Source organism: Artemia sp. Qi Xiang Cuo, chromosome 7 (genome assembly GCF_049724085.1).
Source record: "Artemia sp. Qi Xiang Cuo chromosome 7, ASM4972408v1, whole genome shotgun sequence".
NCBI lineage: Eukaryota > Metazoa > Arthropoda > Branchiopoda > Anostraca > Artemiidae > Artemia > Artemia sp. Qi Xiang Cuo.
Genome location: NC_142800.1, coordinates 9,911,732 through 9,927,761, shown reverse-complemented (window position 1 = coordinate 9,927,761; position 16,030 = coordinate 9,911,732). Strand labels below are relative to the sequence as shown.

General features: G+C 34.7%; 1 protein-coding gene across 1 annotated transcript in view; it reads left to right on the top strand.

Annotated features, from left to right (window-relative positions):
* The first annotated feature begins 2,435 nt into the window (after positions 1-2,435).
* CalpA (calpain A) overlaps positions 2,436-16,030 on the top strand; it is a 105,569-nt gene continuing 91,974 nt past the window's right edge. The window contains exons 1-4 of the mRNA XM_089091691.1: positions 2,436-2,516; positions 4,364-4,546; positions 8,671-8,740; positions 12,347-12,467. Of these exons, the coding sequence (XP_088947817.1) occupies positions 2,436-2,516; positions 4,364-4,546; positions 8,671-8,740; positions 12,347-12,467 (455 nt within the window). The remainder of the gene's footprint in view (positions 2,517-4,363; positions 4,547-8,670; positions 8,741-12,346; positions 12,468-16,030) is intronic.

The following is a 16,030-nucleotide window of genomic DNA, read 5'->3' as shown; positions in this document are numbered from 1 at the left end:
AATAATTTCTGTTCGTTTTAAGTTTTAATGTCGCTCCTTACTTTCAGTTAATAAAACTTGTTTTTTTTATTTAATTCTTTGAAAGAGCCAGGATGCAAAAACAGGCCGGACCTATATATAGGTCCTATATATATATATATATATATATATATATATATATATATATATATATATATATATATATATATATATATATATATATATATATATATATATATATATATATATATATATATATATATATATATATATAAGCGTGGGAGGGGGCCAAGTTGCCCTCCAATTTTTTTAGTTACTTAAAAAGGGCACTAGAACTTTTAATTTCCTTTCGAATGAGCCATCTCATGATATTCTAGGACTAACTGGATCGGTACGATCATCCCTGGAAAAAAAAAAAAATAAAACACCCATTCGTGATCTTTCTTCTGGCAAAAAATAAAAAATTCCACATTTTTGCAGATAGAAACTTGAAACTTCATTAGGAGGGTTTTCTGATACGCTGAATCTGATGGTGTGAATCTCATCAAAGTTCTATGACTTTGAGGGGTTATTTCCTCCGTTTTTCAAAAATAAGACAAATTTTCTCAGGCGCTTAACTTTTGAGGGGTAAGATTAAACTTGATGAAACTTATATATTTGAAATCAGTATAAAAATCTAATTCTTTTGATGTATCTATTGGTATCAAAATTCCGTTATTTAGAGTTTTGGTTACTATTGAGCCTGGTCGCTCCTTATATACAGTTCGTGTGTGCACACGAGGAACATGAACTGTCAGATATTTTTAGGAGAATCGTCTGAGCATAATTCCTTTTAAGTACTCGTGAAAGAACGGAACACACCGAGCGTTAACAAGTATAGGGTAGTTCGTTCTAAGCAAAGGTTGTCCTTGAATTATTATGATTTTTCTGGGGATGTCGTAAGAAAACATTTTCGGGAAATGAAAACTTCCTGTGAGGATGTAGAGTTTTTGAATACATTTGAATGGAAGAGGAGCGTGCGCAACCGTGTCGGCCTCAGGTGGCTTGGCTGCAATGAATGATTATAAGTAGCAGTTCTAAGCATTGTATTCGTTTGAAGGGTTGTATCCCAAACATTTAGTTTTGAAAAAAATGAAAGAAAAATGTTGAAAATATTTACTCTCAATAGGCAAACTTTAACAGAAAAAACATGAAACTCTTCTGAACAAATATATATATATATATATATATATATATATATATATATATATATATATATATATATATATATATATATATATATATATATATATATATCATAATAAATTGAAAGGGCCAGGATGCAAAAACAGGCCGGACCTACCTCTGTATTCGGCGTAATAAAAGGAGGTAAATCAAACATTGTGATTGAGATATTTAAACTTATAACGGAAGTCAACGAGGCCTTTCTATTTATATTAAAAATATAAATTATATTTTCCTTTCTATTCTATTTATATTAAAGGGCCAATAGAATGGCCCTTTCAATTTATATTCGTGCGCTAGCGGGATGGAATCATTTCAACGGAAGAGTATTTTTTTTTTCTAAAAATGTTGATGATAGTCATTTAGAATGATCAATTTGTTCATTCAGACTGTCCCTTAAGTGAGTTTGGGGAAGACTAGAGGATTTATCTTTAAATGAATGAGAATTCTCAATTACAGTCCCACTTTTTCTTTTATCAACGCACAATACAAGAGAATTGCTTTCTAATGCATGAAGAATTGCTTTCTAATGCAATGAAGCTACCAAAGATCGTTTCGAAATCTGTATTTTTCAAGCCCAATTTTAAAGTCACAAAAATTGGATTTACATGATTATTATACATTATTTTTTAAGCCTCTTGATTTTTGCTGGTATTACTATTATTGATCTTATTATTTATTCATAATTCCTTAAGCAAAAAAGAAATTGCTAAGCTTATTATTTCCATTTTGAATTTAATACTGCCTCATAACTAAGTTATTTTCTTCAACAAAACCACGACAGCGAAATAAGAAATGAAACTAAATGGCGTTTCAAGACAGGCGGTTTAAGACAGGCGGTTTAAGCATCCAATGATCCCTCCCATGATATTCTAGGACCATTGGGTCGACCGACATCCCCGAGTTTTTCTTCATTGAAGATAGTTCTTGCTGATCTTTTTGAATGCCTATCTCCTTGTTAATTTTGTTCTTTGAAAGGGCCAGGATGCAAAAACAGGCCGGACCTACCTCTGTATTTGGCGTAATAAAAGGAGGTAAATCAAACATTGTGATTGAGATATTTAAACTTATAACGGAAGTCAACGAGGGAGACTCTTAACATCAATCGTAACAGATTAGGAATAATACAAATATTATATATAACAATATAAATATAATATATAATAATAATATAAATATTATAAATAGGAATTTAAAATAATATGAATAATGCTTGAACTTTAAATCGAGAAATGGTCTACTTCCAGCCAATTGCTGTACGACTTGGAACGCCACATGTGCCAAATAGTTCTGCCACGCGTGGTACAGTCCCCGTAATGCACGGCATATTCCAGCCTAACTTGGCACACGCCGCCTGCTGTACATGATTTATGAATATCGGTTACTTCTTGCTTCAAATAAAAAAAAATCTAAAAGATTTGTATTTCTCATCAGAATCAGAGCTGAAACGAGAATATAAAAAACGGGTTAAATTTTTGATACGATAATGACACAGTGCAAAAAATTGACAGAGCCAAAAAGAAGGCATTCTAATGCTGTTTAACCGATAAATACCTCAAATCCTTATTTTCATTTGACATTTATGGACGGGTAGCTTTTCAACCAATGAAAACCATTTGTTTTCAAAACAGCATAGGAAAACTTGTTTTCCAACTGGCTGTTTCATTTAGTGTGTATTTAGAGGAGGTAGCTTTTAGATTGAATCATTTCAGCCAAATTCTGTAGAGGCATAAGAATGACAAAGGTGTCGCATCCATTTTCACAAGTCAATGAAATAACCGAAAGCCCCATTCTAAAACCATTTACACAAGGTGATCAATGCCACGCATAGCACCAGCCTGCCTGGTGCTGAGCGGTAAAAAGGCTATACAGAAAAACAGTCAAAAACGAAAAAAAATATGGAAAAAACTAGTAGTTGAAAAAACTAGTTTCAACTTTTCTATTATAATAATTCAATGAAAAACATCAATGCCACGCATAGCACCAGCGTGCCTGGTGCTGAGCGGTAAAAAGGCTATACAGAAAAACAATCAAAAACGAAAAAAAATATGGAAAAAACTAGTTTCAACTTTTCTATTATAATAATTCAATGAAAAACATGGTTCTCTCCCATTTTTATTGCATTTACGAAATTATTTAAGCTATTATTTTCTTATTAAACCCTGCCCTTTTCCCCCTACAAATAAAAACGTGTATTGTATATTTGAAGCCGAAGTCGAAGGGTCACCCATTTTTCCACTACCTGGTATATATATCTGAACGCCACGTTTGCTGCACAGCTCTGACACACGTGCGTAGTTCTTTTATGGTTAGCATAGTTCTACCACCCTTGGCTCAGTTCCCCCTCTTAGTACCTGCCAACTGATGTACGTAATATCTGAGAATTGGAGACTCCCGGCCCGAAGCATTCGAAACTGTATTTGTTCAGAAGAGTTTCATGTTTTTTCTGTTAAAGTTCGCCTATTGAGAGTAAATATTTTCAACATTTTTCTTTCATTTTTTTCAAAACTAAATGTGTGAGATACAACCATTCAAGCGAATACAATGCTTAGAACTACTACTTATAATCATTCATTGCAGCCAAGCCATATGAGGCCGACACGGCTGCGCACGCTCCTCTTTCATTCAAATCTTTTGAAAGACTCTCTTTACATCCTCACAGGAAGTTTTCATTTCCCTAAAATGTTTTCTTACGACATCCCCAGAAAAATCATAATAATTCAAGGACAACCTTTGCTTAGAACGGACTAGCCTATACTTGTTAACGCTCTGTGTATTCCGTTCTTTCACGAGTACTTAGAAGGAATTTTACTCAAACGATTCTCATAAAAATACCTGACGTTTCATGTTCCTCGTGTGCACACCTAATATGTAGAGAATGCCAGTTTATCAGGAGAAGGAAAAAAGAATTTTTAGACTTTTAAATTGTTCATTAACATGAACAATGTACGGGGAAAATGAGGCTTCGTTCCATGTATGCAGGATGACAGAAGTTGTCCAGTTGTCTCATTTCGTAACTAAGTCTATTAAATTTTCCATAACTGAAATATAATAGCATAAATTAAATAAGTACAGAAAAAAAAGTTGTTTTTCACAGACTTCTTTTCCAGTAAGCTTAGTATCGCTTAATAATTACTGTTATTGGATCGTCTAATTTCAGATTGATGAACATGCAAGGCCCATACCAGGAAAAAGCAAATCCAGCCCCCAAGATTACCAAAAAATCAAAGAAGACTGCTTAGCTGAAGGGAAGCTTTTTGAAGATTCCTCCTTCCCAGCTGAAGACTGCTCTTTATTCTACAGCAAACGACCATTCAGAAGGTTTCGTTGGCTAAGACCCCATGTAAGTTCTGAATCAATAATTCGTATCTAGTATGTTGCTTTCCGTGTAAGGCTAAGGCATTATTTTGAAAGGCTCATGTACCCAGTCTAATATTTTTTGTTTACACATTGGGGTCCCATTTGGCTCCCAAAGACCTACGTATATAAGAACTCGGTGGACTCTTACCCATGAGGATGGGAAACAAAAACAAAAAGAGAGAGAGGGAGAGAAATCATGATGAAGAAAACAAACGGGACTACGGGCAAAAGAAGAAAAAGACAAATCTAAAGCGACACGGATATTTCGCCTGCATAAAATAAGGCATCCTCAACGCTAAGAAACAAAGATAAAAACTAAAATAACCTAAAATAAAATCAAATATAATCCTAAACCAAAAAATAAAAACAACAGATATCTATATATAGACCTTCCTAAACTATGGGTCGCGTCCCCAAATGGGGTCGCGTAGCTAAATCGTGTGGTCGCAAGTAATTTTAAAGTCAAATATTTAAATATTAAATTCAAATATTTATAACATACTACAGGAAAAGACATATATTGCAAAGTTGATGAATTTTAAAATATTGAAGGTCTAGAATGGAAAATTGTTGTGGAATATGCACACATGGTGCAAGAGCGATGACCGGCAAAAGCATAGGTTTTAAATCATTTTTTCAAGCTAATGTGCTTCAAAATGCTGTTAAGATTATAAGTTTTATTAAGAGCCATGCCCTTAATAGTCACTTATTCTAATTTTTTTTTAGAAGACGGAATTGAAATATTCTTAATTGAACGAAAATGTGAACTTGCTGCTTTTCTTCGAAACGACTTCTGGCTATCCAAGCTGTGTTATTTGTCGGATATCTTTGCGAAATTAGACGATCTCAACTTGTCTCTTCAAGGAAAAACTTGTGATATATTTACTTCTAATGATAAAATTAACTTCTAATGATAAAATGATAAAATTGAAAGTTTCATTAAAATGATTAAAACTTGGAAAGATAGGATAGAAAAAAAATCATTCGGAATATTTTCCAGTGTCGACAATTTTATAATCGAGAGTATTGTAAAACTTTTATTGCCAAAATTATTGTAGGTCACTTAAAAGCGCTAGAAACTTAGTTCCGTTCATGTTTTTTTTTTTTATTAAATATTGATTTCAAAAAGGTGTTTGGATTCAAAATCTGTTTTGTATTGATGTAACTGAGATTGACCACATGCCATTTAAGCTCAAGAGGAATTTGCTGAGCTTTCGAGTAATCCACACTTAAAACTACAATTTCCAAAAAACCCTTGACTGAATTCTGGATCAGAACTAGAACTGAATTTCCCGCAATCACAGATATGACGTTATATGTTCTTCTGCCTTTCAACACCATATATTTATGTGAAGTTACTTTCTGAGATTTAACACATATCAAACCCCAATATCGTTCATTATCGTTCATCGCTCATTTATCCAAAATATTTTTAAAAATACTGTGAAACGTTTCTTGGGCTGTTTGGTGTCATTATGATTTCAGATTATGTTTCACTGATTTTCACTTTTTTCCATTTGATGTCCGCTACAACCAAAAATTGTGCAATTAATGTGGAGGTCTTTTTTATCAAATATTGAATTCTTGTTTTATGGAAATATATGGATGTGTAAGTTTTCACTTTTCCAATAAACATTTTCTAAGACCACACTGCCTCTCCGTGGCGTACAAATGACAGTCCAATAGGGACAAATCCTTTTAATTGACAGTGAAACAACAACAAAATCTTTGGATATTTCGGTCACATATACAGTCAGCAGTTAAAAATATTTGTGCCTACTGAATTGTTATTTGTATTCCAATTACTAATACTAACAACTGACCGCAGCATCAAGCCGCCTGAGGCTAACACAGCTATGCACGCTCCTCCTCCATCCCAATCTATTCCAAGCCTCCCTCTTTACACCCTCTAAGGACATTTCTATTTCCCTTAAATCTGTCTTTATGACATCCTCCCACCCCAATCACGGACGACCTGCTAATTGTTTAGCCCTAGACGGTTGGCCGAAAAGGACAGCCATCGGCAATTTATCATCCGTAAAACGTGCCATAGCCATCTCAACCTTTCTCTCATTATAGCCCTAGAAAGTGGGATTGAAGCACACCTTTCTTACAGCCTACTGTTTGAAATACGGTCAGTCAGCCGGGTACCCAGAACAATCCGTAGGCAATTGCTCTGGAAAACAACTAGCAAATCTTCATCTGCTTTTCGGAGCGTCCAGGCTTCAGAACCATATTTGACCACTGCCATCGCTGTAGCCTCCAGTAACATAATCTTGGTTTTCAGACTTATCTTTCTATTCTTCCATACTTTTTTCAACTATGAAAAAATACCCTGAGCCTTGGCTATTCTATTTTTGACATCTGCCTTTCCTGTGCTTCTGAAGATAAAGTCAATCAAAATGATCCGTATTAATGGGGATAGAACACAACTCTGGTTAACTCCTAATTTAATAAGAAACGAGCTGCTAACCTAACTTATTCAATAAAGCTACTGTTCATCACGAATTTTGACAATATGTTCAAATTTCGTCAAAATGTTAATTACAATTCAGTATTTTAATTCTTAAGCAGAAAAATTGAAAGAGCAAGGGCCTGCCAATCAATTTACAAATATTTAAATATATAAAATATGTGTATAGTTTTAGATATGTAAAATTTAACAACGGGGATTTAAGATCACGATATTGTAAGGGGCCAGTACCCCACAACATATCATGGTAAGGCCTGGGCATGATTAAAAAAAAAAATCAGAATTAAATTTAAAAATAAGCAAGTTTTTCAATTTTAAGTTAGGGGCAACTTTAAAACTTAAAGCAACACAAAGTATGCCTCAAATGAGGACCTTTCCCCTCCTCAACTCCTCGCTCTTTAATCTAAAGTTTGAATTGTCCAGATTCTTTAACAATGTTTGCTTACACACAAGGGCCATTGCATTGGGAAAAGAATTTTTTTTTTTAGAGCCCTAAAAACTTAGCTTAACGAGCGAATAGCGAATTCCGCCTGAAATTTTTCCGGCTGAATAGTCCGCAAGAAATTTTATAGGGGAATTTGCAGCGAGGATGGAGTTTTCTGGAGGTAATTTTCCGGGAGAGGGGAGATTTTACGCGGCTGGAAATTTTCAACGAAGTATTTTTCGTTGGGGGTGGATTTTCCACAGAGGGGAAGGTGGATTTCCAGGCATCATTTAAAAAATCATCAGAAATTAAATTAAAAAAAAAAAATTTTCAACTGAAAGTAATGAGGCAGCATTAAAACTTAAAGCGAACGAGAATTATTCCATATATGAGGTGGGGCTGCTAGCGATGCAACATAGGTTACGTAACGGAAAAAAAAAAAAACGCGGAGGAGACTGTTTGATCTCAGGTGTATGATCAGCTAGGATATCTTAAAGATCGTTCTCTAAGCCAAAAATCCCAGGGGCACTTGGAACGACTAATAAAAAAATGAAATCAACATTTCGGGGGTAACTTTAAAAAAATATCTTTTACATGTTTGAAATTCCAATGGATGGCAGATTCTTTTGATGGGCACATTGTTATTAAAATTATGTATTTTTTTATATATATTTTGGTAACATACATATTTTAGTAAGCATCGGTTGCTATTTGAGCACTCTAAGCCAAGTGGTTAGCGTTCCAGGCTTTAAATCCTGAGGCTTGAGTGCTAATTTCGCTGGCTATTTGGTTTGGAACGGGGGTCAATGATGTGACTGCAAGCTCAGCCAGAGTCAACCCAGCTCTGGATGGGTTTTGCAGAAATCTGGGGGTAAAACACGGGAAGGATAGGGTGATTTGCCCCCAACCACGTATTACACTCCCGGCCGAAGGCATCGAATCAGGAGATCGGTACCTGCACAACGCAGACCATTGTTCAGCATGCGAAAAAGTTTTTAAGGTAAGTTCAATCGGTTGCTATTTACATTGTTTGTGCTTTTCAAGTTCATTAAAACAAATCATTTCATAAACTGTTTTTTTTTTGCCTCAAGAAGGTTTCTAAACAATAAAACATAACAATTGCCATGTTTAGCTCTGAAGTGACAATAAACATTATTGATGCTAGTAACTCCCTTTGCCATAGGGTGTAAACCGACCGTCTCTTTTCTAGGAAATATGTTCAGATCCACAGTTTGTGGTGGATGATGCATCAAGATTTGATATTCAACAAGGAGAGCTTGGTAAGTCCTGCAAATCAAAATGTGTTGCTGTTGCTCAAGATGAGCTTCACTTTATCCTTGCACGTATTTCCAAGCGAGATAGAACATTATTTTGTCTAGTAGATATGTTATCTGCTCATATGCTGAGGTTTTTTTTTTTGGGGGGGGGACTTTCCCCCGGCACGTAAAGGTTAGGAGCGTAATATTTCAAATAAATAATATAACGGTTATAATCATTTTGTAATTTGGACATTTTATTTTTATTCAAATAAATTTGAGGGTGCAGTTAATCGATGAAATAATCAGTAAATTGTTATTTAATTAATAAAATAAAAATAAACTAATAATACAAATAATTCAATAATAATAATGATAATAATCAAATTAAAATAATTAATAATAATTAATTACTAACTAATTTAAATAGTAAAGAAAAAAAATACTTAATTAATTAATTAATAAATCGACAATAATTTCACTAAAATTTGGCAAATCTTGTGGGAGACAGGGGGGAGGGGTAATCAAGATTTTGTCGTGACCTCAAGAGAAAGCAGAACTGCCACTGTTCATATAGGCTGTTTTTTTGTTAAATATGTATATAATAAATGCTAGTAACTAAATAGAGGGACTGGGGACTAAAAAATAAAGTGCTGTTGTAAGCAATGGTTTTTTAACGTAAGCCTGTAACTTAAACTAGTTTCCGGAGAGGGACAAGAAGCTTTTGTAAGCTAGTCTTTTGCGATATACTTATCACCGATTAAGGGAGGAGGAGTCTCCTCACCTAAATAAGACAATTAAGGGAATCTGTTTAAGGGAGTCTCCTCCCTCAAACAGATTAAGGGAGGAGGAGTCAAAGGCTTTTACAATTGCGGGTGCACAAGTCAAAGGGAATTTCTATGCTGCTCTGTTTCAATAAGCTTGTGACCAATATTTGATCGTCTAAAACCCAAACGGAATTTATAAGGCCTACATATTATGTGGTTTTTAAGTAAATGAATATGGGTGCTGCAATAAAAAAAGAGAAAAAAAGCAGAAAGAGGACATCTGATCTGATGGAGGAAGGAGCTAACGACAATGTGGAGACTCTAAACTAGGCTATCTCAACACCGGAACAGTTTTAACTTTTTGTACGCAGCTTACCCTTGTTAAGGCTTTCGTAAAATTTTAATAAAATATAAATTTTAATCAATAATAAATACAATTTCACTTAGTAGAATTCCTTCTTTATGCGACAAAACTCTTACTTTTTTTTATATCGGTGGTAATATTTTGTCCGATATATTTTATCAAAAGGCTAGAATTATTTATTTATCGAAAGGTTCAGCGTATATGTCTCTTTCACTCATTTGAACTTTGGCCCTTGAGAACAGAGTTGAAGATACTATGTGCAAAAGATACTATGGGAATTCAGCTTATCAAAATACCATATCTGCAATATCTCAGTGACAAATGAGGGGCTGAGTTGAAAGTTTCTGGTAGTGCAGGAGAAGATAGAGAGGAAGGACAGGGGGATATAAATTTTGTCTCGGGGTTCGGGAGCATATCTGGATTGTCTCAGGAACAGCTTGGGCGATCAAGCTGAAATTTCTAGGGGATGCTAGGGGGTCAAGAAGGCCTTGAATTTTGACTGGGAGGAAAGTAAAAGATAAATTGAAAGAAATTATGTGTCTAGTTGATAAAATTGGCACATCTTCAACATCTCGAGAACAACAGATGGGGATTAAGCTGAAAGTTCTGGAGTCTTTGGGGTTCAGTGGGTCAAAGGGATTTCATATTTTGCAATAGAAGGAGGGTTTGTGAGAAATAAAATTTGTGTTTCTGGTCCTTCTTGTACTTTGCCTCTCCAACCAGCTGAAAAATGATATTATATGGATTTAACTTTGGCTGCATCGATATCCAGTGCTCAAAACGAGTCCATGTTTTGTCTCTGATAGGATTGTAATTTTAAAATTTAACAAATTTAGACAGGGCCAGGTAGACTCAACTGAAATCAAAATAATTTGAAGATTGGTTGTATCTATTCATTATGCCTAAATTTGGGATTTTTTTTTTTTTTTTTTTTTTTTTTTTTTTTTTTTAAGGCTAGAGGGGATGTAGACAGAGACAGCGAACGTCAACGGAGACAAAAGTTTTAGAAACAAATGGTTGCATTAGTTTTTTGACACCCAAAATAGGCCTAAATTCATCTTATGCTCAATCGACTAGCAACTTACCTGGCATGTATGCTAGACCAAATGATCTTACGAGGAAAAGATTGCTTTAAAAAAGTGAACAAGGAATATTTTGAAGAAAAAAGTGGGCTGTATTGAATTCGTAAACTCCAAAATGGCCAAAGTTTTTTTTTCTTTGATCGGTGTGAAACTTTCAGTGTGGGTAAAATAGACCAAAATGATTTATCAAGAACAATAAATTTCGGAAGAAAAAAGCAAGGTTATGTTTATTCGTAATGGGAAAAATTCGAACTGTTTTTACACCGATCTGCTATAAAATGTCAAGTCATGAAGACATCTCACTTAAAATTTTGAACCAAGTAACCTCAATTGGGAAGCAAATTTGACTGTATTGATCCTTCGCATACGATACATTACCGAAGAAAGAAGACAAATAGTTAAAAAACCAAACGAGGAAAAATTTGACGCAGGCAGAATCTATCCGTCTTTTTGATGAGTCAACCTTGGTTTCCTCGCTGAGTGGTTTATCACAGTCTTTAGGAAAGCAGTTGACATAAAGAAAATACAAGCATAAAGATCTCGCTTTAAACAGAGATACTGGGGATATTTTTCTAATCCTATTTGTGAAAATACAAATTCAACATTTTCAAGTATTAATACAAAGAAATTCAAACTATATTTCTTTCTTCTATTTCCAAAAACAAACAAATAAGCAATAAACAAATTAGTCGCCAATGTGGTTTCAGAACGTATATATTTATTTTTTTTTTAAATTTTTTTTTTTTTTTTTTTATTATTTTTCTTTTTTTGATATATATAATAACAGAATAACTCTTTAAGATTAAATGACTTTGAAATGCATTGTTTTAATAAATAGGCTGTTGCAGCAAAATGTTATACAATAAGGTTCTTATCATATAATCAGGGATAACACACAGCGTAGTTATTGACGCTTTACTGAAAACAAACTAGGCCTATATCTTAAACACTTTCTCTTTTACAATATTAGTAGATCAAAACCGGGGGGAAATCTTCGGGGGGGATATCTCCTAGACCCGTCATCACCTACTCTGATTTCAAGTTATTGCTGACATTTGCTCCTTTCAATGTCAGAACAAGGCTTCAGAACAAGGCTGTACCCAGGATTTTTTTTCGAAGGGGGTTTTACTCAAATATTTTTTTCGGGGGGGGGGAGGGGGGTTTACAGGAAAAAACCTCAAAAAACGCATACAAAATTTGTTTATATTCATTTTGTGGCGTTTTTACGAGTTAAAAAAACATTTCGGGAGGGGTTCAAACCCCCCTACTGGGTACGGCCTTGCTTCAGAATTAGGAAGGCTCGTAAATTGCTATTCCCAGTGCTTGACCTTGTTTAGAATTTATATACTTTTAGGTTTAACTCGTCTGCAACTTGGAAATTTCGGTAGGAACCATGTATATGCTTCTTGCTTTTCAGGGGATTGTTGGCTATTGGCTGCTATGGCAAATCTTACAATCAATCCAGTTCTTTTTAAACGAATTGTACCTGATGATCAGTCCTTTGACGATGGCGAATATGCTGGAATTTTCCACTTCAGGTGGGTATTACATAAATTATTTTGGAAGATAGACTAACAGATCGAAAACAATACACAATAATAATGATGGAATAGAGGTATGGAAGGAGGAGGGGGGGGCTTAAATCCAATATCACATGATTTGATTAAGTCGAATGCTGAAAAATTGTAAATTTGTAATGTTCTCTGAAGCTCAAAGATGTGAAACTAAATGATGCAAAAACAAATGTAAAGTTAAATGTAAAATAATGTAAGGTAAATGTAAAGCGATATAAAGTGCAAATGTAAACGTTATGTAAAGTAAAATGTAAATCAGTGTAAAAGTAAAAGAACAGAGAAGTAAACTATCCGCTACCTTAGCAGCTAGGGAAAAAAATATGGTGTACATACCTTGTGCTGCTTCAATTGATTGCTGTTAGTCTGGCTTTTATTTTCTAATAGGAAATATAATAGCTTTGTATTTTGTGCTATGGTGGGTCTGGAGAGGCCCCCCTTCAAAATGGGGCTCTTAGAAAAACAAGGACTTCCTATAATGGCAACTGTTACTGCTAAATCCAAAACATTCTGAAAAATTTTCATCTTCGGCAGCACGAGTACCTAGCAATTAATCTCATATATCAAACTTTTGAATTTACTGTGCCAATAAAAGAATTTGATACCTCTATTGACTTAAAAATCTCCATTTCTTCCCCCCCCCCCCTCTATTCACAAATGTCCTCTCCATATGTCCTATTTCGGTAAAAAAAAAAAAAAGAAGATCTGAAATCAAACCCTAAATCTAACACTAAGAAGTTTTACACCTTTGTTTGTGGTAACCTTACCCCCCCCCCCCTCCATGTTAATATAATTGCCTAAATGTTGTTAAATCTTAGGGTTTAGATAATATCATCTAAACCTTATCATCTCATTCAGTCTGTAATGCTCCAAAATGTTACCAACTTGGTAAAGCGAAAAATCTATAATCAGGTCCTTAATTGCATCTAAAGACTTTGCTTGCCTTTTTTGTTAATCTGAATGCCCTGTCCTTCTATGTTACTGTAAAAACCAGAAGGTTGATAACTCTTGGGGTTTTCTCCCCATGTCCATAACTTTTTTAATTTTTTTTCAAATTTGGTTAGGCCAAGAACATCCAATCGGATCCTTAATTTACTTTGCAAAATTTTAGTAAAATTTTCTCGGTAACCTAAATGTTTCCCTGCATATATTACTGTATAAGCCTCTTCCATATTAGGGTTCCTCACCCCGTCCGTGGCTCTTGAAAACGTTCCCATTTTGGCAAAGCCTGAATCTACAGTCGTATTTTAAAAAAGATTTCACTATCCTTGCTCCTGGTAACTTTACCTGGTTAACCTGGTAACTGAATATTTTCCCCCATATGGTACTTGTTAAAATTTAATTATGAAAATTAGCTGTCTAAAATATCCCCTATTGGGTAAGGTCAAGAATCTACAATCGAATCCCTAGTTAACTCTAAAGATTATGATTTCCTCGTTCATGGTAACATTAGTATTTCCCCAAAATGTTACTTATGAAGGTACTTATAAAAGCACTTCTCTATGGCACAACCTCTTTCATTTCTTAGAAGGAACACTAGATCTTTGAATTTCTGCTTTAATGAGCTCCCTCCCGATACTCTACGGCCATGAATTTCACAAGGCTTGATACGACAGCCCCTGGGGAAAAAATACGCAGCAACAAAGAAACACTCATTCCTGACCAAATTTCTCGGAAAAAAGTTACAAATTCGTATGTTTGCAAAAAGGGATTTGAAGCAGGCACGTACGCAGGAACTTGTTTCGGGGGGGGGGGGCAATTTGTTTCGGGGGGGGTCAAATCCTTAAAACCCATTATTCTGTGAGAAAATTCAGAAAATTATGGGAAAATGAAAAAAATCGTGAGATTTCGGGAGGGGGGGGCGGGCCCGGAGGCCCCCCCCCTTCGTACGTCCCTGATTTGAAGTGTCCTGTAAAGGGCTCTTGACATGGAAATTTGATGATTTATTTTTCGTCAAGACCGCCTTTTAGGGGGTGTTTTCCTACTTTTTCTAATCACCGTACGCTGGAAAATTCAATCCTTAAATGGATTGTCTCTAAGAACCACAGTTTATATAATTATCCAGTATGATCATTCCCTATCTCACCCATTATAAAAACCCGAACCGGGGTGCGAGTGCTCCAGAGAACGTAGAAACATAAGCGGCATCCGATCTTTTCACGGGTAGACAAGTCAGACGTGAAACAATCGGAAACAAGTGGAAACCCGCTATTACGAATAATGCACTTTCTAACCATTTCTCATTGATTGACGCAAACACACTGATCCATAACTGCACGAAGAAGTGGGAGGAGCTTTTTCTTCTCACCGAGAACGAAGACCAGAAATGATCTGCGATAAGCTTACTGGATAATTATATAAACTCTGCTAAGAACTAAAGACTGTAAATATCTAAACCTTCCTAACCGAGGATCATTATCTCATTCAAAGTTAAATTTTAAAACTCTTTATTTTGTTTTTCAATGTAGACTGATTAGATGCATTTTCCCTTGAATGTTTACTGCTTCCTATCACTAGGCACTCGGCTTAAGGATCGATAGCGTAATTCCCAAAACATTTCCTAAGCAGAGTTAATGTAGTCTCTGAAGCAATTCTAGACTACTCTGATTGCATTTGTAATTGTGGGTACCTCCAGGGAGGGGATAGAGGTTTTATTACCTCTCCCCACTGGAATAAGGAATACAAAAAAAATCTCCCCTTGAGATCAATGCCTTTGTATGTTTCCTCCAAGTCAAACGAGCAGAGTCAAAGCAGAGTCAAACTCAAAACGAGCAGAAATTAACATGAGCAGGGCTCAAAGTCCCTATGCCTTCTCAAGGCCAGAACATAATTTGTACTTTACTGAAAAAAAAATACAAAATGAATATGCATTGTCAGTTTAATATACATATACTGATATTTAGTAATCAAAATGTTAATATTATTTGATTTATTAAAGTTATAAAAGTAAAAACATTTATATTTTTTCAGTAAAATGCAAATTATGTTCTGGTCTCGTGTTAATTTCTGCTTGTTTTGAGTTTGCCTCGGTTAGTTATTGTAATTTCCGTTCGTTTTGGGTTTCATTTATTTATCGATGCTGATTTGTGGTAGTTTCGAGCTTGGTAGATAATTAGATTTTATTTTTGCTCACTTTTTGTTTAATGGAGTTCTTTACTTTTCTTTGAAAAACTTATTTTCTGGAAAAAGTTTTTTTAATTAATTGCTGAAAAAAAAGAGATTCTTACTGCTGATATTTACTAATTACACAAGCCACTGCTTCGATTCAGAGAGGGCTTAAAACCAACTGCCCAGATAAGGGATATATCAATGTCATCTGTATTACGGATGACGTTGATGATCTGTATTTATTACGGATTATATTTTTTATGAGAATCTGTATTTATTTCAAGCATTCACAAAAATTGCATCCTTATTCCGGTAACTATTCAGTCACTTTCTTGAAAGAACAGAGAAGTGAACAGAGAAGAACAGAGAAGTGAACAGAGAAGAACAGATGTATTGTACATTAAATTGTATTTTTTTTAATG